General features: G+C 39.2%; 1 protein-coding gene across 11 annotated transcripts in view; it reads left to right on the forward strand.

Moving 5' to 3' along the window:
- The window catches only part of BABAM2 (BRISC and BRCA1 A complex member 2), a 452,740-nt gene that overhangs the window by 37,750 nt on the left and 387,510 nt on the right, over positions 1-27,480 (forward strand). For all 11 annotated transcript variants that reach the window (XM_060186772.1, XM_060186776.1, XM_060186774.1 and 8 more), the window contains one exon: positions 3,766-3,842. In XM_060186772.1, the coding sequence (XP_060042755.1) occupies positions 3,766-3,842 (77 nt within the window). The remainder of the gene's footprint in view (positions 1-3,765; positions 3,843-27,480) is intronic.

Below are 27,480 nucleotides of genomic sequence, written 5' to 3' on the forward strand. Positions count from 1 at the left end.
AAACTGATTTATCGTAAGCATTATGAAGATAAAACCAAACAAATATTTTAAATACTTCACTCAGTATTTCCTTGGGCGAGAAACTAAATGCTGCTTTCATAGCTTAGCCTGCCCACTGTTGTCTTGAACAGTACACTCTTGCTCCCTCCCACATTTGTATTCTCCTCTGAGTGAAACAGAAGCCCCACAGAGGAGATTAGCCATCTCCCTTGGAAATGCACTTTGGAGCATCTCAGTCTCACTGCCATTGCCCACCCAAGGAAGTGACCTTTCCAGCGCCATCCAGCCCTCGCTAAGATGAGTCTGGGTAAGGTTTTCTTCTGTGTCTTCCATGATGTCTTAGTGGATATAGAGACTGGCGCCCAGCTGTTACTCTGGCTGTTTCTACACTCTTTACAGTGCTGACCCCCCCAACCTGTTCTGCTTTCATTGCCCCAATTAAGCAAGTTCTTTGGTCTCCATGACCCCTACTGATGTGCTGTCCAAGTATCTGTCATCTTTATTTTATTAATGCATTAAAAATTAATTAATTTTCTTTTGAGAGCATTGGAGAAAAAAGAGAAAGGAGATAGTAACATTGCTCAGCTCTGCCATGTAGCTGTGCCAGGGACTGGCCCATCATCTTTCTTGCTTGAAATGGTCTACTATGTTACTTCTCTGTTTCCATTTTATCTCTTTACAGTCTCTCTCTCTTTAAAATACAGTAAACAGAAGTATCTTTTGAAAAGGTAGAATCAGATGATAGAACTCTTCTAAACATCTTTCATTGCTCTTCTTGAACAAAAACTGAATTCATTGCCCCCACCGACAAGACTCTCCGTGACCTGTTCTCACTTACCGCTTTTTCTCCTTTCCCCCCTAATTCACTCTGCTGAGGCTGAGTTGCCCAGATATGTCAAGATTTCTTCCCCCGGGTACTTCCTGCTTTCACGCCTTTGCACTAGCTGTTTCCTCTTCCTTGGACGCATGTGGCTGGCCCTTGGGTGTTATTTCGGGTTTGGATTTTACCTCCTCTACAGGTCTCCCTCCAGTATTCTCATGCACTGCTGGCAGAGAGCCTCAGAGACAACCTTGGTGGCAATAAAATAAATGAATAAAAAAGCTAAGTAAAGGAGAATGTATTCTTTAGACTTGTAGCAAATTAAAATCATGTACTATCTATTGCTAGTACAACTTCCTTGCTTAGTGTGTAAACTGCTGCTGCTTCTTTTTTTATTTTTTCTTTTCTTTATTGGGGGATTAGTATTTTACATTCGACAGTAAACACAATGGTTTGTACATGCATAACATTTCTCAGTTTTCCATATAATAATACAGCTTCCTGCTCCTGCTTCTATTGACTCTGGAAGACAAAGAGGTAGAACTGAGTGATTTCTGGAAAACACATTTGAGTTAAACTTTTTGTCTGGTTCTTTCCTCTTTTATATCAATATAGTTTTGGAAAAAGTAATAGTAAATCCAGTGTAAGTTTTACTTTTATATAGTCAACAGTTTCTTGGATTTATTTTCAAATGGCCTTTGCTTTCTTTTTTTTTATATTTATTTTCCCTTTTGTTGCCCTTGTTTTTTTTATTGTTGTTGTAAGTCATTGTTGTTATTGATGTTGTTGTTGTTAGACAGGAAAGAGAGAAATGGAGAGAGGAGGGGAAGACAGAGAGGGGGAGAGAAAGATAGACACCTATAGACCTGCTTCACCGCCTGTGAAGCGACTCCCCTGCAGGTGGGGAGCCGGGGGCTCGAACCAGGATCCTTACGCCAGTCCATGCCCTTTGTGCCACATGCGGTTAACCCACTGCGCTACTGCTGGACTCTCAGGCCTTTGCTTCTAAAGTGACCATCAAGGCAAGTTGTACGTTTATCCCATCCAACAGTGCTTCCATTTGTTGAGCCACTTTGGCTTTTCCAGAAATGTTGCAGAGGCAGTTTTAGAATTACAAAAGAAGATTCATTTTATTGGACTTAATAAATAGATTTTTAGATTTCTTAATGTGATAACCAGGGAATAAATTGAGGGCCTTGTGCATGAGTGACATCGTGGAGCTGCTTGCTCCCCTTTTGTTTCATTTGTTCTCTCTCTTTATATCTGGAGGGAGGGAGTGATATGGATGTGGGGAGAGAAGGAAAGACATGAAAGCACTACTCCATCATTCATGAAGTTCCCTTGGTGCGCTCCATGGTGCTCCTGGGTGGTACTGTGAATTGAACCAAGGACTCACGTATGATAAGACACATGCTGTACCTGCTGAGCTATCTCCCAGCCCCTTGAAAGAATTTATAAAGTAAATCTGTGTAAATATCAGAGAGTATTACATAACTTTGTAAAGTAATAGATTAAAAGATAAAGACTCCTAACCAAGCTGTTAAGACCCAGTAGTTGCCTCGTCCCCTTTAAATTTGCATTTTGTCTGAAGCTGGGCACAGTGCATGTGGTGGCCTGTAGCTCTGCTTTCCTCAGTTGTGGACTCTAAACTAGAGAAAGTAAGTACCTTACCTTCAGAGAAAGAGAAAAACCATCTGGTACCAGAAAAAAGGCCAACAGTATCCTCTTTTTAGTATGCATGAAAGCTAACGAGTTTATTTTTTAAAATATGGCCATAAAATCATTTTTACGATTCTTGGCATCAAAGACTGCAGACCTGGGGGCTGGGTGGTGACGCACCCAGTGGAGCACATGCTTCACCATGCACAAGAGCCTGGGCTCGAGTCTCCGGTCCCCACCTGCTGGGGGTGCGGGGGGTGGGGAGGCTTATTGTTAGACGACATGTTAATTTTTGTGAGATAAACGAATTATTTGCTCTCTTTTCTTTCTTGACCTCTATAACTCTCAAGAGCTTATATATTGTTTATAAACCAGCAAGTATTATATTATTTTCTCTATAAAGATAACTTTTATTTACCTCATTTGATATTATAAATATCTGGGCTTATTCATTTATCTGAAGAGACCCATGCACACTGTGTTTGTGGCAGTGCTGGTTTTAATAGTTCATGTTTGCAAGTGTCCAATAACAGATGAATGGTTAAAGAAATTGTGGCATATGTACACAGCTGTAAGAAAAGATGGCATGCTCTCTTTTGCTGCAGTATGGATGGACTAGAGGGAGTCATGTTGAGTGGGATAAGCCAGAAGGTGCTGGGTGATCTCCATTACAGATGGATGCTAAGAATCAAAGCAAAGGACGATACACGCTGACTCTTCAAAGGACTGTAGCCTATTGCAGCAGATTCAGGGACTTAGAAAGGAAAAGGGAGGAGCACTAAGGGGAAGTTGGGGACCCATGTCCCTGTAGTGAAGTAAGATGGTGGTTTGTGAGGGTAAAATCTACTTTTGTGGAAACAAAAATCTTATATATCAATATTTCCATAGTAAAGTGATACTTGAATTGCAAAAAGAAGTTTGAGATTATTAAAAATAGTTTCTGGGGGCTGGGTGGTGGCGTACCCGGTTAAGTGCACATGGTACTACCTGTAAGGACCCATCCATTCAAGGTCCCAGGATGGAGCCCCTATGCTTCACTTGCAGGGGCGATGCTTCAGTAGCCGTGAAGCAGGTCTGCAGGTCTCTCTCTCTCTCTCTCTCTCACCCTCTCTGTTTCTCCCCTCTCTCAGTTTCTCTCTGTCATATCCAATAATATGGGGGTGGGGTGGGGGGAATGGCCACTGGAGTCCTGGATTCAAAGTGCCAATACTGAGCTCCAGTGATAACCCTGGAGGCAAAATAAATAAGTAAATAAATAAAACATCTCTTTTCTTTTCTTTTAAAAGCTGCACATCCCTGACTCCTGGACCCAACTGTGATCGATTTAAACTGCACATCCCCTATGCTGGAGAGACCTTGAAATGTAAGTAGGTGATGACTGTGGTAAGAAGCATGCAGATTGCAGTGCTAGTCATTGGACTTTGTGCTTTAGTTTTATTTCTGGCTCTTAGGTATTACCTTCTGAGATGCTGATCAACATTTTTGTCTTTCTGTCCTTGTTCATTTGAAATCACTTCCAGTTGACAGGGAATTAGTTTTGGTGAAATAGGCATGTGTAGAAATTCTTAAAATTTCAGCAGATACAATAATTTATTTTTCTATTTAGACAGAAATATGTAAAACCTCAGTAAAAGGAGTTCCCTGTTGTATTAATAATAATAACAACAACATCTGCCTGAGGAAGTAGGTCAGATTATTTTTTAAAAAATTATCTTTATTTATTTATTGAATAGAGACAGCTAGACATCAAGAGGGAAGCAGAGAGGAAGAGAAAGAAAGAGAGACACCTGCAGCACTGCTTCACCACTCACAAATCTTTCCCCCTTCAGATAGGGACTGGGGGCTTGCACCTTGGTCCTTGTACATTGTAATATGTGCACTCAACTAGATGTGCCACCACCCAGCCCCCTGATAAGTTTGTTACTTAAAAAAAAAAACAAGTTAAAAATAAATGGTTAAAGTAAATCAATTACATGGGTAAATATATAAATAACTAAGAAATCCTTTAATTTTTTCCTTTGTGTCGAATTTTGTCTTACGGAGTTCTTTCTTGGTAGATGATGTGGCCTCTATTTTTCCTGGAACACAGTTCCAACTTTCTCAGATTCCACTCCTCCTTCCATCCTTCCACCTTTCCTGTTGTCCTCCTGATAGTTTTTATTACCACAGCCATAATAAGGAATCTCAATTTCAGAAAGATCTTTCTTGCTCTAGTTTTGTGTCCCTCTCTCAGAGCACGTCATTCTTGTTTTTAAAGATTTATGTATTTGTTATGAGGTGAGGGTAGGGAGGTGGAAAGCCCAAGAAGCAGAGCACTGTCCAGCTTTGGCATAAGGTGGTGTCAGGAACTGAACCTATGCCTCAAGGCTGCAGGCTGGTGGTGCCCTAACAGGTTGAGCTATACCTGACCTTTTTGTTTCATGAACACAGGATCTTAGAAGGTTTTAGGATATAGAAGTTTTTCATTTTTCTGAATAAAAAAGGTTCCAAAGAATTGTATTTTTGCTTATCATCTTTCCTCCATTTGTTATTGTATAGCCTTTTCTCAACAGACAGTAAAACTCTAGGTGGAACTTCTGTATGGGTAAGAAGGTGGAACTATGTGTGTGGGTGAATTGTGGAGCCACAAGTTAGTATGAAGAACCCCTAGTGTCTATTTCAGAGTTCAGCTATTCTAGTTCTTCCATCCTGCTTTACAAATTCCTACATCTGGCCTCCCAAGACCCTCAGGGTTTACCAGGACAGATGGTTTCCTCCTTTGTAGTATCTTTTTAGTTGTATGAGTCTTATTTTAGGAAGCATTTACTAATATTTACATTCTCTCAGTACTACAAGATTTTCACAGGTACCCTCTTGTAGATTTGGAGTGGTATTGCCCATGACATTTTGTTAATTATTTCATATCATACTATCATTTGATATTAGCATTATAGACTACAGACTAAATTTAGTCCATACAGTGCTCTGTAAAAATTGAATAACACATGAATTTAGTATATTGCGTTTCTTATTAAAATGAGTCACTATGCTAGTATTAAGCAGCCCATGGTCAAATAAAAGGAAAAGACACTTGACTATGGAAACTTTATTTTAAAAAGTTCATTGAATTAGAAGAATGAGGTGTTTTTTTTTTTCTCTTCTGAAATTCTTTGTACTTTTTGAAAGATGTTGGCCTTATTATTAAGTTTAATTAGAACCAGCATATTTCTGGGAGTGCATAACATGGGAAAGGTTTGATTAGAGATTAGAGAAAAGTAGTATTATGTACAAATTCCTTCTCAGTCTTGGGAAAGCACAGTGTTAAAGGTGTCATTTCATCTTTTCTTTTAAAATTGATATGAAAGTATCAAATTGGTACCTTTTGAGGGACCCTGGAGATTCAATATTATGGGCAAAATAAACTTCTTTAAACCTTCAATTGGAAATTACCTTTAAACATCTATTGAACTACAATAGTTTCATAAAAATAAATGAAATCAACTCGAGTAATTATGTACCATAAATAGCTGAGGAAATAGTTCTAGTGACAGAGCACTGGACTTCTGTGCCTGAGCCTCCTGCTGGATCCCCAGTGCTGCATGTGTCCTGGAAGTACCCTGGTTTTCTCTCTGTCTTATGTGACACTTTCTCATATGTAAGAAATAAATCTTAAAAAAATAGAATTATGAAACTTAAGTCACTGGTCTGGCATTGTAAACCGACAAATTTCCACAAAACCAAAGCAAATAAGCCATTGGAAGATACAGTTAAAATTCAAGAGAAGCGAGGTTGAGCCATTTTTTTTTTTTCCTCCTCCAGGGTTATTGCTGGGCTCGGTGCCTGCACCATGAATCCACCGCTTCTTGAGGCCATTTTTTCCCCCCTTTTGTTGCCCTTGTTGTAGCTTCGTTGTGGTTATTATTATTGCCCTTGTTGACGCAATTCGTTGTTGGATAGGACAGAGAGAAATGGAGAGAGGAGGGGAAGACAGAGAAGGGGAGAGAAAGATAGACACCTGCAGACCTGCTTCACCGCCTGTGAAGCGACTTCCCTGCAGGTGGGGAACCGGGGGCTCGAACCGGGATCCTTACGCCGGTCCCTGCGCTTTGCGCCACATGCGCTTAACCCACTGCGCCACCGCCCGACCCCCGAGGTTGAGCCATTTTTATCGGACTGCTGCCAGTCCTCCTCACAGCGTTCTTGTCAGTGACTATATAGCCAACTTATTTTCTTGTCTTAATCTGTATAGTATTTAAGCCACTTCTTTCTTTTGTAACTATAGTTATAAAATTATTTCTGTTTTTTAGCTTTATGAATGTTCCTTAGGAAAATTTGTTGAGTCATCATGCACTGATAGTAGAAAATGTAGAACACTTAATTTTATTAATTTCAGTAGTTAACATAGGTTTGTTCTGTGTATTTTGCAGCTCATATAAATAGAATACTTATCATATCTAATAAACTTACTATAAAAATAAGTAATTCTTGGAAATCAAGAATATGTAAAGAATTCTTTGCTCTTTCAAGAATAAGATTTTGCATTGCTTTAAAATCATTAAACTCAGTGTGACCTTTTTAAAATTCTTTTGTTTTCCTTAGGGAAAACATCTTTCAAGTATGAAGATTTTAATATGTGTTCATACTTTATCTACCTGCCATAGCAGTTAACTATCACAAGAACTGTGATTAAGTCTAACCTTTTATAACTGGCTAAATATTAATTTTGTATAGATATATAATTATCTACAACAATAACTTTATTATCTACAATATATATATATAATTATCTACAAAATAACTTCTAATATTTGTAATTTTTTTTATTATCTTTTTTATTGCCACCAAGGTTATTGCTGGGATTTGGTGCCTGCATGAGGAATTCATTGCTCCTGGTGGTCATTCCTCTCCCCACCATTTTTTTCTATCTTATTTGGTAGGACAGTGAATAATTGGGAGGGAGAGGAAATAGGGAGGAATAAAGATGTAGAGACATCTACAGTACTTTCTTTACCAGTGATTATGCTTCCTCCCTGCACGTGGGGACTAGGGGATCAAATCTGGGTCCTTGCACATGGTAACATGTGTGCTTAACCAGGTGTGTCATTGCATGACTCCCCAATTGTAGTGTGTTTTTGTTTTTTTTTTTAAACAAACCTATATAATTTGAAGATTATGTAGTTTGAGTCCCTGGGAAATAATTAGTAGAACAAACAGAAAAACCCAACTTAGGAAAACAGATCTATGCTAAAACCTAGTTTTATGGACCATGAGAAACTGACTAAGTATATAATAGGTGTAAATTATTATATTCTGTGGTAGCTACCAGATAAACATTCACTATTATTTACCAGATAAACATTCACTATTATTTACCAGATAAATATTCATTTTACCTCTCCCCCAGTTCTCTCTCTTTATTTGTTGTAAAGAGATATTTGTCCATTGATTTTTTTGATAGAGACAGAAAAGTTGGAAGGGAAAGGGGAAATAGGGAGGGAGATACAGGGGGCCGGACAGTGGAGCACATATTACCAAGTGCAAAAACCTGGGTTTCGAGCCTCCACTCCCTACCTGGGGGGTCTCGCTTCATGAGTGGTGAAGCATGTCTGTAGTCTTTAGGTGTATATTTCTCTCTCTCTCTCTCTTTCCTTCTCCTTCTCCTCTCCCTTCCCCTCCATATATATATATATATATATATATATATATATATATATATTCCCCATCCTCTCTCAATTTATCTGTCCTATTTAAAGACCAAAAAAAAAAAAAAAAAAGGAAAAATTGGCAGCCAGAGAGGTAGGTGGATTTGCAGTGCTGGTACTAAGCCCCAGTTAACAATCCTGGTGAAAATAAAAATTAAATAGAGAGCGGGAGACACACATATGCCTACAGCACTGTTTCACTTCCCTGTAGGATGTTTCTCCACCCTGTAGATGGGGACCTGGGATTTGAACCTGGGTCCGCTTAGTCAGGTGTGCTATCACCCACCTTCACCTTTTTCTTTCTAAGTAAGGGGCTAATGGACAGCTGAATGTTTTATAATCTCTAAATATTAGTTTTTATAAACAATGTCTTTAAAGTTTCAAATTGAATTCCATTAAACACTTATAGTATGAAGGTTAAATTGTGATTTTATTGAAGCTTGAATCAAAGTTCTTAGAGTTTGTGGAATTTTATTTCCTAACTTAAAGCTCAGTGACTTAGTAATGGAGTTTGCTTTGCTTGTTAAATTATATCTTTAGTTTCTTTTTCATTAAAATATCCACCTAAATACTTGTTGAAAGAATGGGGTGAATTTGTACATGAATTAATGAATCTTTGTGTTCTTTTTTTGTTGGTTGAAGTAGAGTGTGAACAAAAATCTGACTTTCTACAATTTGTATTAGGGAGAGTTTCCCCAACAGAAGCCTTGTCTTATAGAAGTTCTCTGTCATATAAAAACATTGTGACTGGGACATTGCATTTAGCAACTCTGAAAATAGGCAGGCAGTGTAATACTTTGAAGATTTATAGTCTGTTTTATCTTTATTTTTTAAAAGCTTTTATTTCCAAAATGAAAACACTGACAAGACCATAGGATAAGAGGAGTACAGTTCCATGTAATTCCCGCCACCGTAACTCCGTATCCCATCTCATCCCGATAGCTTTCCTATTCTTTATCCCTCTGGGAGTATGGACCCAGGGTCATTATGGGGTACAGAAGGAGGAAGGTCTGGCTTCTGTAATTGCTTCCCTGCTGAACATGGACATTGACAGGCTAATCCATATCCCCAGCCTGTCTTTTTCTTTCCCTAATGGGGCAGAGGCCTGCAGAGGTGGGAGTCCAGGACACATGGTGGGGCCGGCCATCTGCATTGGGAAGTCGGGTTGGCATCATAGTAGCATCTGGAACCTGGTGGCTGAAAAAGAGTTAAGCTAGAAAGCAGAGCAAATTGTTGACTAATCAGGAACCTAAAGGCTGGAATATTGCGGATGGAGATTTAGGGTCGTTTTTGGAAAAAGCTAGTAGGTCTATTTAAGGTGTATTCCAGGGGGCCCAAGACCCAACTAGTTTTTGCCTGTGCTTGGCATCTAATATGCAGGTGACTTAAGCTATTGTCTCAAGGGATGGTGTCATAGTTGGAAAAAGGACCAGAAAGTTCAAATCAGGGAAGAGAGTAGCTCCCAAATATGGGAAAAGTATATAAATATTGTTAACTTTAAACCCCATCGATCTGATCTGGGGCCGATAGACAGCACAGGAGCCTATGTAACCTCTGCATCCCTGTAGGTCTGAGCTCACATTCGGTGGTCATGGCTAGGAGCATTCTAGCTTGTGCCAGTTTCAGGACCCGTCATCCTTAGATGAGAGGCAGAGTATGTTATCCAGCCTCCCTTCAGAGAATGGAACATTCCCTACCATTGTTGATTCACACTGAGGGCCAGGCCTGATAGGGGGCCACAGAGGGGGGCATTATGTTGTTCCTGATGGAGATGACCAGTGACTGTGGTGAGAGGCATCTATTAGAGGTCTAGGCCCATCATGTCTGTGTGGGGATCCCAGGACTTCCTGACTTAGGCCCCCAGTGATGGGGTAGCCTGGTTGTGATTCAAGAGTCATCATTAAAGTATGCCAATCTCTTGACCTTTTTCAGCTTTTGTAGTCCTTACTTTGTCTAACAAGGTTAGCTTTGGAGTGATTGAGGGATGTGTAATAGAAGGTCTAAGTAGAAACTATTTCATTAGGTGTTCTATGGTGTCTTTTTAGGTCTTTCTGCTTGCTTGCTACATTTGACTCACTGCAAACTACTGTGCACTTTTGCTTTAAGGTAGATGTTTTCCCCCAACTCTTGGATGTATGTACTTATGCCCCATCTCATGGATCCTGGTCTATATCTAGGTTTTGAGGTTTGTTAAGAAATATACCACCCGAAATGAATATAAGGAGTCCGATGAGCTAGGAAAGGTCTCACTAGAGTGATGAAGTTGATGGGTTCACATTCTACGCCTGACATCTCTGGATGCAGTCCCAAGTGAAATATGCCAAGGTGGTACTGGTTGCGTTGGTTAGGTTGGGATCAACAGGTGCAGTATCAGTTGGTATGAGCTGGTAGAAGCATGCAGAAAGTGAGCCTCACCCTCGAGGTTTCAGAACTGGGAGAAATGTGGGCTTTGTAGAGAAAGGGGAAGGTTCCTGCTGTTTTTTATTATTATTATTATTGGGGAATTAATGTTTTACTTTCAACAATAAGTACAATAGTTTGTGCATGCATAACATTCCTCAGTTTCCCATATAACAATACAACCCCCACTAGGTCCTCTGAATCCTTCTTGGACCTGTATTCTCCCCACCCACCCACCCCAGAGTCTTTTACTTTGGTGTGAGATGCCAATTCCATTTCAAATTCTACTTGTGTTTTCTTTTCTGCTCTTGTTTTTCAACTTCTGCCTGAGAGTGAGATCATCCCGTATTCATCCTTCTGTTTCTGACTTATTTCACTCAACATGATTTTTTTCAAGGTCCATCCAAGATCGGCTGAAAATGGTGAAGTCACCATTTTTAACAACTGAGGAGTATTCAATTGTGTATATATACCACAACTTGCTCAGCCACTCATCTGTTATTGGACACCTGGGTTGCTTCCAGGTTTTGGCTGTTACAAATTGTGCTGCCAAGAACATATGTGTACACAGATCTTTTTGGATGGATATTTGGGTTCCTTAGGATATATCCTCAGGAGAGGAATTGCAGGATCATAGGGTAGGTAGGTCCATTTCTAGCCTTCTGAGAGTTCTACAGACTGTTCTCCACAGAGGGTGGACCAATTGAAATTCCCACCAGCAGTGTAGGAGGGTTCCTTTGGGTTCCTTAGGATATATCTTCAGGAGAGGAGTTGCAGGATCATAGTGTAGGTAGGTCCATTTCTAGCCTTCTGAGAGTTCTACAGACTGTTCTCCATAGAGGCTGGACCAATTGACATTTCCACCAGCAGTGTAGGAGGGTTCCTTTGATCCCACACCCTCTCCAGCATTTGCTGCTGTTACCTTTTCTGATGTATGACATTCTCACAGGAGTGAAGTGGTATCTCGTTGTTGTCTTTTTTTTTGCATTTCTCTGACAATCAGAGACTTGGAGCATTTTTTCATGTGTTTCTTGGCCTTTTGGATCTCTTCTGTGGTGAATATTCTGTCCATGTCCTCCCCCCATTTTTGGATGGGGTTATTTGTTGTCTAGTTGTTGAGTCTGGCAAGCTCTTTATATATGTTGGTTATTAAACTCCTGTCTGATGTATGACATGTAAAGATCTTCTCCCATTCTGTGAGGGGTCTCTTTGTTTGGGTAGTAGTTTCTTTTGCTGTGAAGAAGCTTTTTGATTTGATGTAGTTCCCTAAGTTTATACTTGCCTTAGTCTTCTTTGTAATTCGATTCATTTCATTGAAGATGTCTTTAAATATGCGGAAGAGAGTTCTGCCAATATTATCCTCTAAGTATCTCATAGTTTCTGGTCTAACATCCAAGTCGTTGATCCACTTGGAATTTACTTTTGTATTTGATGAAATACAGTGGTTCAGTTTTATGCTTCTGCGTGTTTCAACCCATTGTTTCCAACACCATTTGTTGAAGAGACTCTGCTTTCCCCATTTAATAGTCTGAGCCCCTTTGTCAAAGATTAGATGTCCATAGGTGTGGGGGCTCACTTCTGGGCTCTCAATTCTATTCCACTGGTCAGTGTATCTGTTCATGTTCCAGTACCAAGCAGTTTTGATGACAATGGCCCTATAATACAATTTGAGATCTGGGAGTGTGATGGCTCTAGTTCTGTTCTTTTTTCTCAAGATCGTTTTGGCAATTCTAGGTCTTTTCTGGTTCCAGATAAACATTTGTAGCATTTTTTCTATTCTCCTAAAAAAATGTGCTTGGGATCTTGATGGGGATAGCATTAAATTTGTAGATGGCTCTGGGTAGTATATTCATTTTGATGATGTTAATTTACCAACTCATGAACATGGAATATCTTTCCACTTCTTTGTGTCTTTTTCAATTTCCTTGAGTAGTGACTCATAATTTTCAGTATACAAGTATTTCAATTCTTTGGTTAGTTTTATTCCTAGATATTTTATTGTTTTAGTTGCTATAGTAAAAGGAATTGATTTCTGGATTTCAATTTCTTCTAGCTTAGTGTTTGCATAGAGGAATGCCACTGACTTTTGAATGTTAACTTTATAGCCTGACACCTTACTGTATTGCCCGATTTCCAAAAGCTTTTTGCTGGATTCCTTAGGTTTTTCTGTGTATACTATTATGTCATCTGCAAATAGGGAGAGTTTGACTTCTTCTCTTCCAATCTGTATCCCTTTAACTCCTTGCTCCTGCCTGATTGCTATGGCAAGAACTTCCAACACTATGTTGAATAGTAATGGTGATAGTGGGCAGCCCTGTCTAGTACCTGATCTGAGTGGAAATGCTTCCAGTTTTTCACCATTGAGTATGATGTTGGCTGTAGGTTTGCTATATATAGACTCCACTATCTTCAGGAATTTTCCATCTATTCCCATTTTTTGTAGTGTTTTGATCATAAAGGGATGTTGGATTTTGTCAAAGGCTTTTTCTACATCTGTTGATATGACCATGTGGTTTTTGGTCTTGCTTTTGTTGATGTGGTGGATCACATTGATTGATTTACATATATTAAACCAACCTTGCATGCCTGGGATAAGCCCCACTTGGTCATGATGAACAATCTTTTTAATATGCTGCTATATCCAGTTGGCTAGAATTTTGTTCAGTACTTTAGCATCTATGTTCATCAGAGATATTGGTCTGTAGTTTTCTTTTTTGATTGTGTCCCTGTCTTTTTTTGGTATCAGAGTGATGTTGGCTTCATAGAAGCTGGCAGGGAGTATTCCAGTGTCTTCAATCTTCTGGAAGACTTTTAAAAGTAGAGGTATTAGTTCTTCCTTGAAGGTTTTGTAGAATCATTTGTAAAACCATCTGATCCAGGACTTTCATTTTTGGGGAGATTTTTCATAACTGTTTCAATTTCATTAGCTGTGATGGGCCTGTTCATGTTATCGGCTTCCTCTTTACTTAGTTCTGGAAGTTTGTAGGTATCTAGGAAATAGTCCATTTCTTCCAGGTTCTCTAACTTGGCATATAGTTGTTCATAGAAGTCTCACATGATATGTTGAATTTCTGTGGTGTCTGTTGTGATATTCCCTCTTTCATTTAGTATTCAATTTATTTGGGTTCTCCCTTTTTTGTTTTGTGAGTCTGGCTAAAGGTTTGTCGATTTTATTCACTCTTTTGAAGAACCAACATTTATTTTCGTTGATCTTTTGTATGGTTTTCTTATTCTCATTGTTATTTATTTCTTCTCTAACTTTAGTGATTTCTGTCCTTCTGGTTGCTTTAGGGTTCCTTTGTTCTTCTTCTAGGTCTTTAAGATGTGCAATCAGGCTGTTTATTTGTGCTTTTTCTTGTTTCCTAATGTGTGCTTGTATAGCTATGAACTTCCCTTTCAGTACTGCCTTAGCAGTGTCCCAAATATTTTGATAGCTTGTGTCTTCATTTTCATTGAACTCTCGAAACATTTTGATTTCTTCCTTGATTTCCTCTTTGACCCAGAGGTTGTTAAGAACTGTACTGTTGAGCTTCCACATTTTGGGACTATTACTAATCTTTTGTTGATTGTTAAGTGTTAGTTTAATTCCATTGTGGTCTGAGAAGATGCTTGGGATGATTTCAATGCTGTTGAATTTGCTGATGCTGTCTTTGTGGCCTCACATATGGTCTATCCTTGAGAATGACCCATGTAGATTTGAGTAAAATGTGTATTCCAGTTTCTTGGGATGAATGACTCTGAAAATGTCCAATAGTTCTAGTTTATCTATGTCTTCATTTAGTTCCCTTATGTCTTTATTGATTTTCTGCCTGAATGATCTGTCAAGTTGAGAGAGTGGGGTGTTGAAGTCCCCTACTATGACTGTGTTGCTATTAATATATTGCTGTAGCTCTTTCAGTAGACGTTTGATGTATTTAGATGGCTTCTCATTGGGTGCATAGATGTTAATAATTGTTAAGTCCTCTTGATTGACTGATCCTCTGAGCATTAAATAGTGTCCATTCCTATCTTTTTTAATCTTATCTATTTTAAAGTCTATCTTGTCAGATATGAGACTAGCAGTTCCTGCCCTTTTTTGTGGGCCATTGGCTTGTATGATAGTTTTCCATCCTTTCACTTTAAGTCCGTAAACGTTTGTCTTGTTTAATTAGGTGGGTTTCCTATAGACAGAATATTATTGGGTTGTGTTTTCTGATCCATCTTCCTACTCTGTGTCTTTTAATAGGTGAATTCAGGCCATTGACATTTATTGATATCAAAGATTGAAGATATTTTAACGCCATTCTTGTAGAGTTTTAGAGTGTTCTGATAGATGGCCTATTTATGGTTGTCTGACTGTTTATAGGAGACCTTTCAGAACTTCTTTCAGGGCAGGCTTGGTGATAGTTGATTCCTTCAACTGTTGCTTGTCTGAGAAGGTTTTGATGCCTCCATCTATTTTGAATGACAGTCTAGCAGGTATAGTATTCTTGGTTGAAAGCCTTTCTCGTTGAGCACCGATAGATATCTTGCCATTCTCTTCTGCCCTGTAGTGTTTGTGGGGAGAAGTCTGTTGCTAATCTTATGGGTTTTCCTCTGTAGGTGACTCTTTGTTTTTCTCTTGTAGCCTTCAGGATCCTTTCTTTATCTTTATTCCTTTCCATTCTAAATACGATGTGTCTTGGTGTCTTTAGTCTGGGTTAATTCTGTTTAGGACCCTCTGGGCTTCTTGAATCTTTATGTCTTTGCTGTTGTCTAGACTAGAGAAGTTTTCAGCTACTATGGCCTGAAGAATGCTTTCTTCTTCTCCCTCTCTTTCTTCCTCTGGTAAGCCAATAATGTGTATATTGTTTCTTTTGAAGTCATCCCATAGGTCTCTGTTGTTGTTTTCAGCATCTCTTAATCTCTTTTTGTGATCTCTTACTTCTTTTTTAGTTGTCTCTAATTTGTCCTCGATCTTGCTAATTCTGTCTTCAGCCTCATTGATTCTATACTCTCTGTCCTCTGCTGTTTTCTGGAATTCATCTATTTTGTTACCCTGTTCTGATACTGTTTTAGCTTGTTCAGCTAGTTGTGTTCTTAGCTCAGCTATTTCAGCTTTCAGCTCTCTAATAACCTTGAGATAGTTAGTGTTTTCTTCCAGAGTCTCATTTGTTGTTCCTGTATTTCTGATTATAATTCTTTTTTTTAAAGATTTTTTAATTATTTTTATTTATGTATTATATAGAGACAGCCAGTAATTGAGAGGGAAGGGGGTGATAGACAGGGAGAGAGATAGAGAGACACCTGCAACACTGCTTCACCACTCGTGAAGCTTCTCCCCTGCAGGTGGGGACCGGGGGCTTGAACCTGGATCCTTGCACACTATAACACACGCGCTTAACCAGGTACACCACCACCTGGCCCCCTTCTGATTACAATTCTTTCAAACTCTTTACTCACTCCTGTTATTATTTCCTTAGCTAATGTTTGGATGTTTAACTCGTTATTTTGTTCTTCACCCTTTGGGGGGCTTTTAGCTGGACTTTGAGTCCTGGTTCATTTCTCCAGTATTTCTTCTTGTTGGTTTAACTATTTTATATATTGTGTTATGAGTTCCCTCTCTTAGTACTTTTCAAATTACAAATCACTATTTCCTGGATTGACTTGTGTCTAAGTAAGGTAATTAAAGGGTTCACAGTGGTGGAAGTTAACAGTTGTTTCAATAGTATTTTAATCCCTGAGTTGGAGCTCAGTGATTTAAAAGCCTCTTTTTTTTTTTTTTCTTCTCTGTAGGCTATGGGACCCTGAGGGCTTCTAAACTATAAGTAGGCTTCTTAGCTTAATCACTGACTCCTGACCAAGAGATAAGGCAGGGTGTGTCAGAGATTGTCTACTGGTTATGCAAAGAGACTTTCACAGCCTCACAGGTATGCCACTGAGGTATAGGTCTTCTCCTGAGTTTCCTGGTTAGATCTCTGTTACCTGGTGTCCCTCCCTGCCGCTGCTTCAGATTTTGAGGGCAGTAGCAATGGAGATTCAGAGTTGCACTTGGTGAGTTCCAGGGAGTCCTCTCCTCCCTTCAGCTGTATCCTTGTTGGTGGAACAGACTGGAGGTGATGTCTCAACTGATAAACCGCTGGACTGTTACCAGCCACTTAGTCTCTCCCTAGGCTCCTCTCTGTCACCAGCCGTGTGTGTTAGCTCTCACTGGTGATTTGGTGGGTTCCTGTAGTCGTTCTAGTCCTATCTTGTTGTGGTCCCAGGTGGTCTCCTTTGGTATCCCTAGTTGATCCTGGAGAGGAGAAGAGAGGAGAGAAACAGATCTGCTACTGCTCGTAGCCGGTTCCTGCTGTTTTAGGGCTTAAGATGGCAATAGATAGGGAGTTGGGAAGTAGTTCAGCGGGTTAAGCACATGTTGTGCGAAGCTCAAGCACCAGCATAAGGATCCCTGTTAAAAGACCCTGGCTCCCCACCTGCAGGGAAGTCACTTCACAGGCGTTGAAGCAGGTGTCTATCTTTCTCTCCCCCTCTATGTCTTCCCCCTCCTTTCTCCATTTCTCTGTGTCCTATCCAACAATGATGACGTCATCAACAGTAACAACAATAACTACAACAATAAAACAAGGGCAACAAAAGGGAATAAATAAATATTTTTTAAAAAGGAAAGCAATGGATAGTTAGACCTATAACCAGATCATTTGGCAATTGGATTAACTTTGAAAATTCCATTGTTAGGATTTGCAGTAGTATATAAGACCTCACCATAATTTATGTCCTTTTATGCTATTTACTTATAGCTGTATCTTATAAAGCAATGCCACCAGTTGCTTTTGTTCTCCCTGGTCTATGCTTTTAGGAGATTTAAAATTTAAAGGACAAATCATTATTAGAAATGAATTAACAATTTGTAAAATTCAATCTGATTACTAATTTGAAGTCTTAAGTGCTTAGATTGCAGGAACATATACGCTCAGAGCTACAGTCTATGCAACAAAAAGTTTGAGATATTTGATCCATTCTTTTCCTCTCTTATAAATTCAATAGTAATTTGTGAGTTTATAAGTTAATAGGAGTGGATAATTAACAATATTCCCACCACCAAAAGTCTGTGTCCCTTTTCCCCCCACCTCCCCACCCACCAGTGAAGCTGAACATCTCCCCTTACCCTCTCAAAGCAGATTAGTGAAAATAGCATGAAGTTAATATTTAAAGGTATTTTATTAATTTATATTTTATTAATTTAATTTTTTTTTTTTACCCGAGCACTGCTCAGTTCTGGTTTACGGTGGTGCAGGATATTGAACCTTGTACTTTGGAGCCTCAGGCATGAGAGTGTTTGCATAACCATTATGCTATCTACGCCTGCCCAAGTTAAATTTTGTATTTTCTAATATTTTGTACATTAACAAACACTTCTTCTATGAATGTTTCATCTTTAAATGTAAGAAACTTTGTGCAGTCAGTGACAATGAGAATGAAAGTCAAAGAGGAGGATCTATTTTTACCCATGAATTCATGAATTGAATCTTATAGAACTACCCACATTCAGAATTAAATAATTGCAATAAAAAAGACCCGAAGATTATAGTGAATGAGGAATGACGTTATTGTTTCCTCAGCTCTTTTAATATGAAGAGACAACTGCTGGGCAGTGAGAGCATTGCCAGTTTGTGTAAAACTCTTTTGGAAAATAGTGACAGGTATCTGTGCTATAAAGAAGTCCTGGGATTTAATGACTGTGGAAGAGACAACTGGTACTTGAAACAAGATCAGAAAACTGAATACCTAGTGATTAGGATTTATTTAAGTAATATATATAGATAGACATATCTATCTATCTGTATATATTAAGGTTAACATGACATCACTAAGATGAATTAAAATTCACCAAATACAGCAAATTTCACAAGGAATATTACTGAGCTTTGTATAAGTGGATATTTGTAACCTAGTTGTAGTCTATAGTACTTGACTCTTGAACAGTTTATTTCAATCAGAGACTGTTTGGTTATGAGATCCATTGGAACAAACATAAAGAGCTTGTTTGTTTGTCTTTATAAGGAATTAACTGAACTGCATGGTGCCCAAGGGCAGGAAGGATAAGAGATCTCTGAGGTTCTGCAATTTCATGTGGGAAGGATGGTAGACATATAGTAGCTAATGTTCTTGTTTATTTTTTTGCTGTACTATATTCTTTTGTCACTGTATTCACTTTACCCTCCACTCTTCCATTTCTCTGTTTCTCCCCACACAGAAGAAAAATGACTTCCTGAGCCCTCTATGCGGGGACTCAGTTCAAGTCCATTATTAGTAACCTTTGTCTTCGTCTTAAATTTCTGGGAGAGAGGGTCTGATTTGGAGCCCAAGTGCTCAGTGTTCATTTGTGATATTTCAAAATTATTTACGACAAAAATAAAGAAATAACATTATTTTTAACTTTTTATTTATAAAAAGGAAACATTGACTAAATGATAGGATAAGGGGTACAACTTCACACAGTTCCCACCACCAGAACTCTATACCCCATCCCCACCCCTGATACTTTTCCTATTCTTTAACCCTCTGGGAGTATGGACCCAAGGTCATTGTGGGATGCAGAAGGCAGAAGGTCTGGCTTCTGTAATTGCTTCCCTGCTGAACATGGGCATTGACAGGTTGATCCATACTCCCAACCTGTCTCTCTCTTTCCCTATTGGGGAAGGACTCTGGGGAAGCAGAGCTCAAGGATACATTGGTGGTGTTGTCTGTCCAGGGAAGTCTGGTAGGCATTATGCTAGCATCTGGAACCTGGTGGGTGAAAATAGAGTTAACATACAAAGCCAAATAAACTGTTGAACAATCATGAACCTAAAGGCTAGAATAGCGCTGATGAAGAGTTGGGGCCCCTCCATTTTGTAGATAGCTAGTAGGCATATTTTAGTTAAATTCCAAAGGGCCTGTGAATATACTATTTTTTTTTTTTGGCCTGAGCCTGAAATCTGATATGCAGGTGGATCCTAATTATTGTCTGGAGAGGTGATGTCATGGCTGGCAGAAGTACCAGAAAGCAGGTCCCTAATATGGGAAATGTGTGTAAATATTATTGACTGTAAACCCCATCGATTTGATGTGATTTGGGGCCAATAGTCAGCTTAGGAGTCTATGTGACCTCTGCATCCCTGTAGATCTGAGCTCACATTCTGTGGTCATGAGTAGGAACATTCCATGCTGCCTCAATATCAGGACTCATCCTCCTCAGGTGTAGCATAAAATATATTGTCCATCCTCTCTTCAGAGGATGGAATGTTCTCTACCATTGTTGATCCAAATTGAGGGCAAGGTCCTATGGGGGCCCACAAAGGGGTCTGTTTTGTTGTTCCTGATAGAGATGACCGGTAACAATGGAGAGAGGGATTTATTTGAGTTCTAGGCCCATCAATCTTTTTGGGAATCTCAGGACTTTCCGATTAGGGCCCCAGCTGATGGGGTGGCCTGACAGTGACTAAAGAGTCATCCTTAAAGTATGCCAGTCTCTTGCCCTTATTCAGCTTTTACAGTCCTTGCTTTGCTAAGTTTAGCTTTGGAGTAAGTGAGAGAACTATAATAGGAAGTAGGTGAGGAGGGTATCTAAGTCTAAGTAGACACTATTTCATTATGAACTTTTTACTGACTCACTAGAAACTATTGTGTATTTTTGCTTTCAGGCATCTATTCTGCCCTAACTTATGGATACATGTGAACATATGCTCTATCTTATGGGACCTGGTCTAAATCCAGTTTTCCCAGCACCACTTATTGAAGAGAGCTTCCTTCCTCCATTTAATACTTTGGGCCCCCTTATCAAAGATTAGATGTCCATAGATGTGGGGGTTTAGTTCTGGGCTTTCAGTTCTGTTCCACTGGTCTGTGTGCCTATTTTTGTTCCAGTACCAGGCTGTTTTGATGATGATGGCCTTATAATATAGTTTGAGATCTGGAGGTGTGATGCCTCCATTTCTGTTTCTTTTCCTCAAGATTGTTTGGGTAATTCTAGTTTTTTTCTGGTTCCAGATAAATGATTGTAGTTTTTGTTCTATTCTCTTAAAGAAGCTTGGTAGAACTTTGATGGGTATTGTGTTAAATTTGTATATGGCCCTGGGGAGAATATTCATTTTGATGATATTTATTCTTCCAATCCATGAGCATGGGATGTCTTTCCATTTCTTGGTGTCATTTTCTGTTTCCTTGAATAGTGACTCATAGTTTTCAGTATATAAGTCTTTCATTTCTTTGGTCAGCTTTATTCCTAGGTATTTTATTGATTTTGCTGCAGTAGTTAATGGAAGTGATTTCTGGATGTCTTCTTCTCCAGATTTGTTGTTTGTATAAAGAAATGCCTTTGATTTTTCTATTTTGATTTTGTAACCTTGCTATATTGCCTAATAACTTCCAGTAGTTTTCTGCTGGATTCTTTAGGTTTGTCTATGTATGCTATCATATCATCTGCAAATAGTGAGAGCTTGACTTCTTCCCTTCCAGTCTGTATTCCTTTAATTTCTTTCTCTTGCCTGATTGCTATGGCAAGAACTTCCAATACTATGTTGAAGAGCAATATTGATAGTGGACATCCCTGTCTAGTCCCCAATCTGAGGGGGAATGCTTTCAGCTTCTGTCCATTGAGTATGATGTTGGCTGTAGGTTTGCTATATATGGAATCCACTTTCTTGAGGAATTCTCATCTATTCCCATTTTTTTTGTAGTGTTTTGAGCATGAATGGGTGTTGGATTTTGTCAAAGGCTTTCTCTGCATCTATTGAGATAATCATGTGGTTTTTGGTTTTGCTTTTATTGATGTGGTGAATGACATTGGTTGACTTACGTATGTTGAACCAGCCTTGCATTCCTGGGATAAATTCCAGTTGGTCGTGATGAACAATCTTTTTGATATACTGCTGTATCCAGTTGGCCAGGATCTTGTTCAATATTTTGGCATCTATGTTCATCAGAGATATTGGTCTATAGTTTTTCTTTTTTGCTGTATCCCTGTCTGCTTTTGGTATTAGGGTAATGTTGGCTTCCTAGAAGGTGGAAGGGAGTGCTCCTGTTTCTTAGATTTTGTGGAAAAGCTTTAGAAGTATAGGTATTAACTGTTTCCTGAAAGTTTTGTAGAATTCATTTGTGAAGCCATCTGGTCTAGGACTTTTGTTGTTGCAGAGATTCGTAATAACTGTTTTGATTTCTTTGTCTGTGATTGGTGCATTTAGGTTTTGTAGTTCTTCTTGGTTCAGTTTTGGAAGGGCATATGTTTCTAGGAATGCTTCCATTTCTTCCAGATTCTCTAGCTTGGTGGCATATAGTTCTTCATAGAAGTTTGACATGATTTTCTGGATTTCTGCAGTGTCAGTTATGATCAGTCCTCTATCTTTACAATTCTATTTATTTGAGTCTTCTCCCCCCCTTTTTTTAGTAAGTTTGGCTAGGGGTCTGTCAATTTTGTTTAATTTTTCAAAGAACCAACATTTGGCTTCATTCATCTTTTGTATGGTTCTCTTATTTTTGATGTTGTTTATTTCTGCTCTAATTTTAGAGATGTCTGTCCTGATTGCTTTAGGGTTACTTTCTTCCTCTTCCTCTAAGTCCTTTAGGCATGCAGTAAGGCCGTTTATTTGAGCTTTTTCTTGTAATCTAATGTGTGATTGTATGGCTATGAATTTCCCTGTCAGTACTGCTTTAGTTGTTTCCCAAATATTTTGATAGCTTGTGTCTTCATTTTCATTTGTTTCCAGGAACATTTGAATATCTTGCTTGAGTGTCTCTCTGACCCAGCCGTTCGTAAGCAGCATGTTGCTGAGTTTCCAAATTCTGTGACTTTCAGTAATTTTCTTTTTGTTGTTAAATATTAGCACAGTGGAGTAAACACTGTTGTCTGAGAAGATACTTGGGATGATTTCACTGCTCTTGAAATTGTTGATACTGTCTTTGTGGTCTAACATGTAGTCTATCCTTGAGTATGTGCTGTGTGGATTTGAAAAGAATGTGTATTCAGTACTGGAACATGAATAGACACACTGACCAGTGGAATAGAATTGAGAGCCCAGAAGTGAGCCCCCACACCTATGGACATCTAATCTTTGACAAAGGGGCCCAGATAGTTAAATAGGGAAAGCAGAGTCTCTTCAACAAATGGTGTTGGAAACAGTGGGTTGAAACATGCAGAAGAAATGGACCTACCCTATGATCCTGCAATTCCTCTCCTGAGGATATATCCTAAGGGACCCAACACATCCATCCAAAAAGATCTGTGTACACTTATGTTCTTGGCAGCACAATTTGTAATAGCCAAAACCTGGAAGCAACCCAGGTGTCCAATAACAGATGAGTGGCTGAGCAAGTTGTGGTATATGTACACAATGGAATACTACTCAGCTGTAAAAAATGGTGACTTCACCATTTTAAGCCGATCTTGGATGGACCTTGAAAAAATCATGTTGAGTGAAATAAGTCAGAATCAGAGGATGAATATGGGATGATCTCACTCTCAGGCAGAAGTTGAAAAACAGGATCAGAAAAGAAAATACGGGAGTCGGGCTGTAGCACAGCGGGTTAAGCGCAGGTGGCGCTAAGCTCAAGGACCGGTGTCAGGATCCCAGTTCGAGCCCCTGGCTCCCCACCTGCAGGCAGGTCCCTTCACAGGCGGTGAAGCAGGTCTGCAGGTGTCTGTCTTTCTCTCCCCCTCTTTGTCTTCCCCTCCTCTCTCCATTTCTCTCTGTCCTATCCAACAACAATGACATCAATAATAACTACAACAATAAAACAACAAGGGCAACAAAAGGGAATAAATAAAATAAAATAAATAAAATAAATAAAAAAGAAAAGAAAATACAAAGTAGAACTTGAAAAATTCATGTTTTTTCTAGCTCATCCTCTGTCTGGGTAATTCTGTTTTCTGTTAGCCTGATTTCCCTTCCCTCAGCTTCTTTCTTCAGTGCAGTTATAGTATTGGCTTGTTCTGCTAATTGACCTTTTAGTTCAGCTATTTCAGCTTTCAGTTCTCTAATTACCTCGAGGTAGCTTGTGTTTTCCTTGAGGGTCTCATCTGTTGTTTCCCTAATTCTGCTAGCCCTTTCCTCCATAGTTGTCTTTATTTCTGTGATTGTTAGGTTTATCATTGGTTGCGTACTTTTCTTATTTATGGTTACTTCTGACTGATTTGGATTTTCTTCTGGGATCCTGTCTTGATTCATTGTGTTAGCAGTTTTATTTGCTCTTGATTTAACCATTTTCTTTTTATTGATGTGTTTTTTATTTTTCTGTTCTGTCATTCTTCAGTTGTTGTGTTTTGAGTACAAGCCATGCTATACTAAAGACTTTTATGACAAATTTAGTCACCCAACCTTAGAAATTACAACAATAGTTGTAAGCAAGGATTGATGCATTTCAACCCATACCAGTTAGCCAAACAACAGCTCTAGTCCAAGAAAAAATAGCAACCAAATCTAAAGTTAAAAGAAAGAGAAAGGAAAAAAGGGAAAGCAAGAATAGACAATTATGCACATCTACTGTTCACTATAAATTCTAGGGATAGCAAGAGGAGAAAGGGAAGTAGAGAAGAGAGACACACACAGAGAGAGTCCACTCTGAGTCAGATTTCTTCCCTAGAATAATTCACAAATGAGTATCAGTGAATTCAGAAATCAAAAGAAGAAAAGAAGACAAGAACTAAAAAAAAGCAGTGAAAGGAAGGATTTTTTTTTTTTTTTTAATTAGCTAGGAGGAGGGAGAAAGGAGAGTGGAGGGAAGAGGTAGAGAGAAACAAGTTCCTCTCACACTGGTTAGGATATCTAGTCACCTTGCAATGAAGAAAACAACAACAGTTAATTTTGGTAAACCTGAAGAAGGAGGGGACAAAAGGGACACACATATTTAATAATAGTAGTAATAAAATAGAATAGTGTGAAAAACCGTAACTAGTCTGCAGCTTGGACTACTCCAAATTCAGCAAAGGACAGACAGTTGTATGAAGTATAAAAAAAAAACAAAAAAAAAAACTCCAGGTAGTCTTTCCCAGGCAGGGGTGGGGTGAGGCTCTAATTGGTCGGCTATTTTGTCATTCAAATAGAGCTCTAGGCTCTTAGAAAAAAAGAAGGAAAACAAAAAGGAATAGCACCCCTAGTGAGCCAGGAATCTTGGTAAAGAAAATAGCTCAGTGGGGAGCCTGCTGTCCACCTGGGAGCCTGCTGTCCAGACCATGGGGCTGGTTCTGGGGTGCGGGGGAGGGGTGAGCTTCAGAAATAATCAAAACATTTCCTTTCTCTTTTCCCTTGGCCTCTGTTTTCTAACCCAAGAGTGGTCTCACCCTTAGTGCCGGGCTAGCATGAGGGTGTTTCTTCCCAGGCACGTGCTCTCTGAGTTGGAGAGAACTCAACTGGAGCCAACCTGGGTTGCTGCTTACTCAGTGACATGGCAGAGAGGAACCAGGAACTCATGGTGGATTGGGAACGCAATGCAATGCCTTTATTGATCAGAGACAATGCCTTTTATATCTTAGAAACTGAATGGAAGTGGTAACTCACTAAAGGAAATGGCTAGGAATGGGGGTGGAGAAAAGAGCGCGAAGGTAGAAAGCTTCCATAGCAGCTTTTGCGAAGGTTCTAACCAATGGGATTAACCAATACCCTGCAGGCAGGGTGGGTCTCAGGCAAAACAATGATTATGTAAATAGACCAAACTATCAGCAATGCAGCATGGTGCGGGGGGGGGGGGACTGGTTTAATGTCCAACACCTTAGGACCCCTTATTCACCCTCCTGTTTGTCAGGCTGAGCTTCATTGACGGGAGACAGACGACCAGGGACTCATGGTTGAGCTGTACGCAGTATCTCTTTATTCATGCAGGACGCAGCGCAATCTATACCAAGCTAGACTAAACTAACAACTAACTAAAACGAACAATGTTGTCTTTATATATACTTCTCAAGTAGGGTGTGAACAGGATGTGACGCAGAGAGGGTGGAGAGAAAAGTGACTGGTGAAGATCAGGGTATGACAAGGAGAGGATCAGGGTGTGACAAGGAGAGGGGGTGGAGCAGGTGAGAATTCTACCACTAAACCAATGCCCTGGAGGGAAGGTGGTGCTTTATGTAAATGTAAAAGTGATTTATGTAAATAGATGGCAGTGGTTATGTAAATAGAATACAGTGGTTATGTAAATAGAATGCAGTGTTAAGCAGGGGGGATTTAAACCAAATGAGACAGAAGGGGTTTTTAAAAGCAGAATTAGAAGATACCAACACTGTTGACCGCCCAGTATCCTACCCTATTCAGAGAATCCCCAGTCACAAGCTGCTGTTTGTTGGAGCTCACACCAGCTGCTGCTTGCAAGTCACCATCTTGGCTCTGCCTCTCCCACATCAAATTATTATCTCTAAAGATTTTGAATTCAGATAGATAGGAAATAATAAAAGAGATGTCTTTAGAGGAATAAGCGAAAGAGTAGTGGGGGAGATTTATAATGGCTATGCAAAGAGGCTGTCACATTGACGCTCCAAGGTCTCAAGTACAATCCCCCCTTAACACCATATGCCAGAGCTGAGTAGTGCTCTAGTAAAACAAACAAACAAATAGAAATAAAAAGAGAGGAATAAGTAAAAAAAAACAAAACCTTATGACATACTTATTTGGTTGTATATTTTGCAGACTTAAGGCCTTGCACAATTTCAGCACTTCTGGCCATTTTTTTTTTTTCTTTTTCCTTCAGAGTGATGGGGCGTAGAGGTAGAGATAGATATATCATGAGTTCCTGCAACCTCTGTGCATTCTCTTGTGTGCTAGTGCTCAAACCTGGGGCACATGCATGGCAAGACAGGCACCCAACCTAATCTCTGGCTCCATGATTATGATTTATATTATGTCTTGGATGATACATTCTCTCCCGTGTCTTCGGAAGAGCACCATGAAATTACTATTAACTTCTAAGACTTTGATATTATATCACTAAATTAAAAACAAAGTATGTATGTTTTATTGTAATATGAGAGAGGGGGTCAAAGAGAGGAGGGGGAGGGAAAGAGAGAGAGAAAAACAGAAACAGGGGAGTACTGCTCAGCTCTGGTTTATGATGGTTTTGAGGATTGAACTTGGTACCTTTGGTGCCTCCAGCATGAGAATCTTCTATGTAACCATTATGCTATCTCCCCAGTTCATAAAAAGATTATATTTGAGTGTGATTACAAAATGAAACCAGCCTTAGAAGTTTAAATAGAATGCACTGTTTACACATTGCAAATAAGTTCTAGAACTTCAACTTTATTGAGTCTTTAAGTTCAGCTTCATTTCTGATCTTCTCTAGAGTGGCTTGGCTTGGTGTGGGCGTACATGCATTAACACAGTGTTTCTTGCATCTCAGGTCTCTGATAGTTGCTTTGTTTTACCAGTCAGCACACTAGACTTGAGCTGCCCCCCCCTTTTTTTTTCTTCTCTCTGTCCTATAAAAGCCTGTGTAGTTCTTTGTAGGAACATTCAAGGGCTTGCCAGTGATGGTTGTGAAAAAGAAACGGAACACCAGACTGTTGGTAAGACGTTTTATGCATAAGCTCAAGGATACAGTAGGTTTTATTGATTCTTATCTGTAACAGTTTTGCACATTGTTTTAGTTTGCAATTTAATATCCTTATACTTTGAACTTTGGTCACTAGGTCCAATAGCTAACTGTTGTGGCAAGGTTTTGGCAGTTTTTTTTGGATGACAATGGTTTTTATGAAAAAAATTTTTTTGTTTATTTTAGAATAAGTATGCTTGGAAATGGAAAGCAACTAATTTTTCTGCTTTAACCCTCCTATCATTAAATATTTCAGTAGGGTGGGGGTAGATAGCATAATGGTTAGAGACTCTCATGCCTAAGGCTCCAAAGTCTTAGGTTCAATCCCCTGCACTGCCATAAGCCAGAGCTGTGCAGTGTTCTGGTAAAAATAAACAAACAAGAAAAATATGTTACTCTTAAATA

This window comes from Erinaceus europaeus, chromosome 3 (genome assembly GCF_950295315.1).
Source record: "Erinaceus europaeus chromosome 3, mEriEur2.1, whole genome shotgun sequence".
Lineage (NCBI taxonomy): Eukaryota > Metazoa > Chordata > Mammalia > Eulipotyphla > Erinaceidae > Erinaceus > Erinaceus europaeus.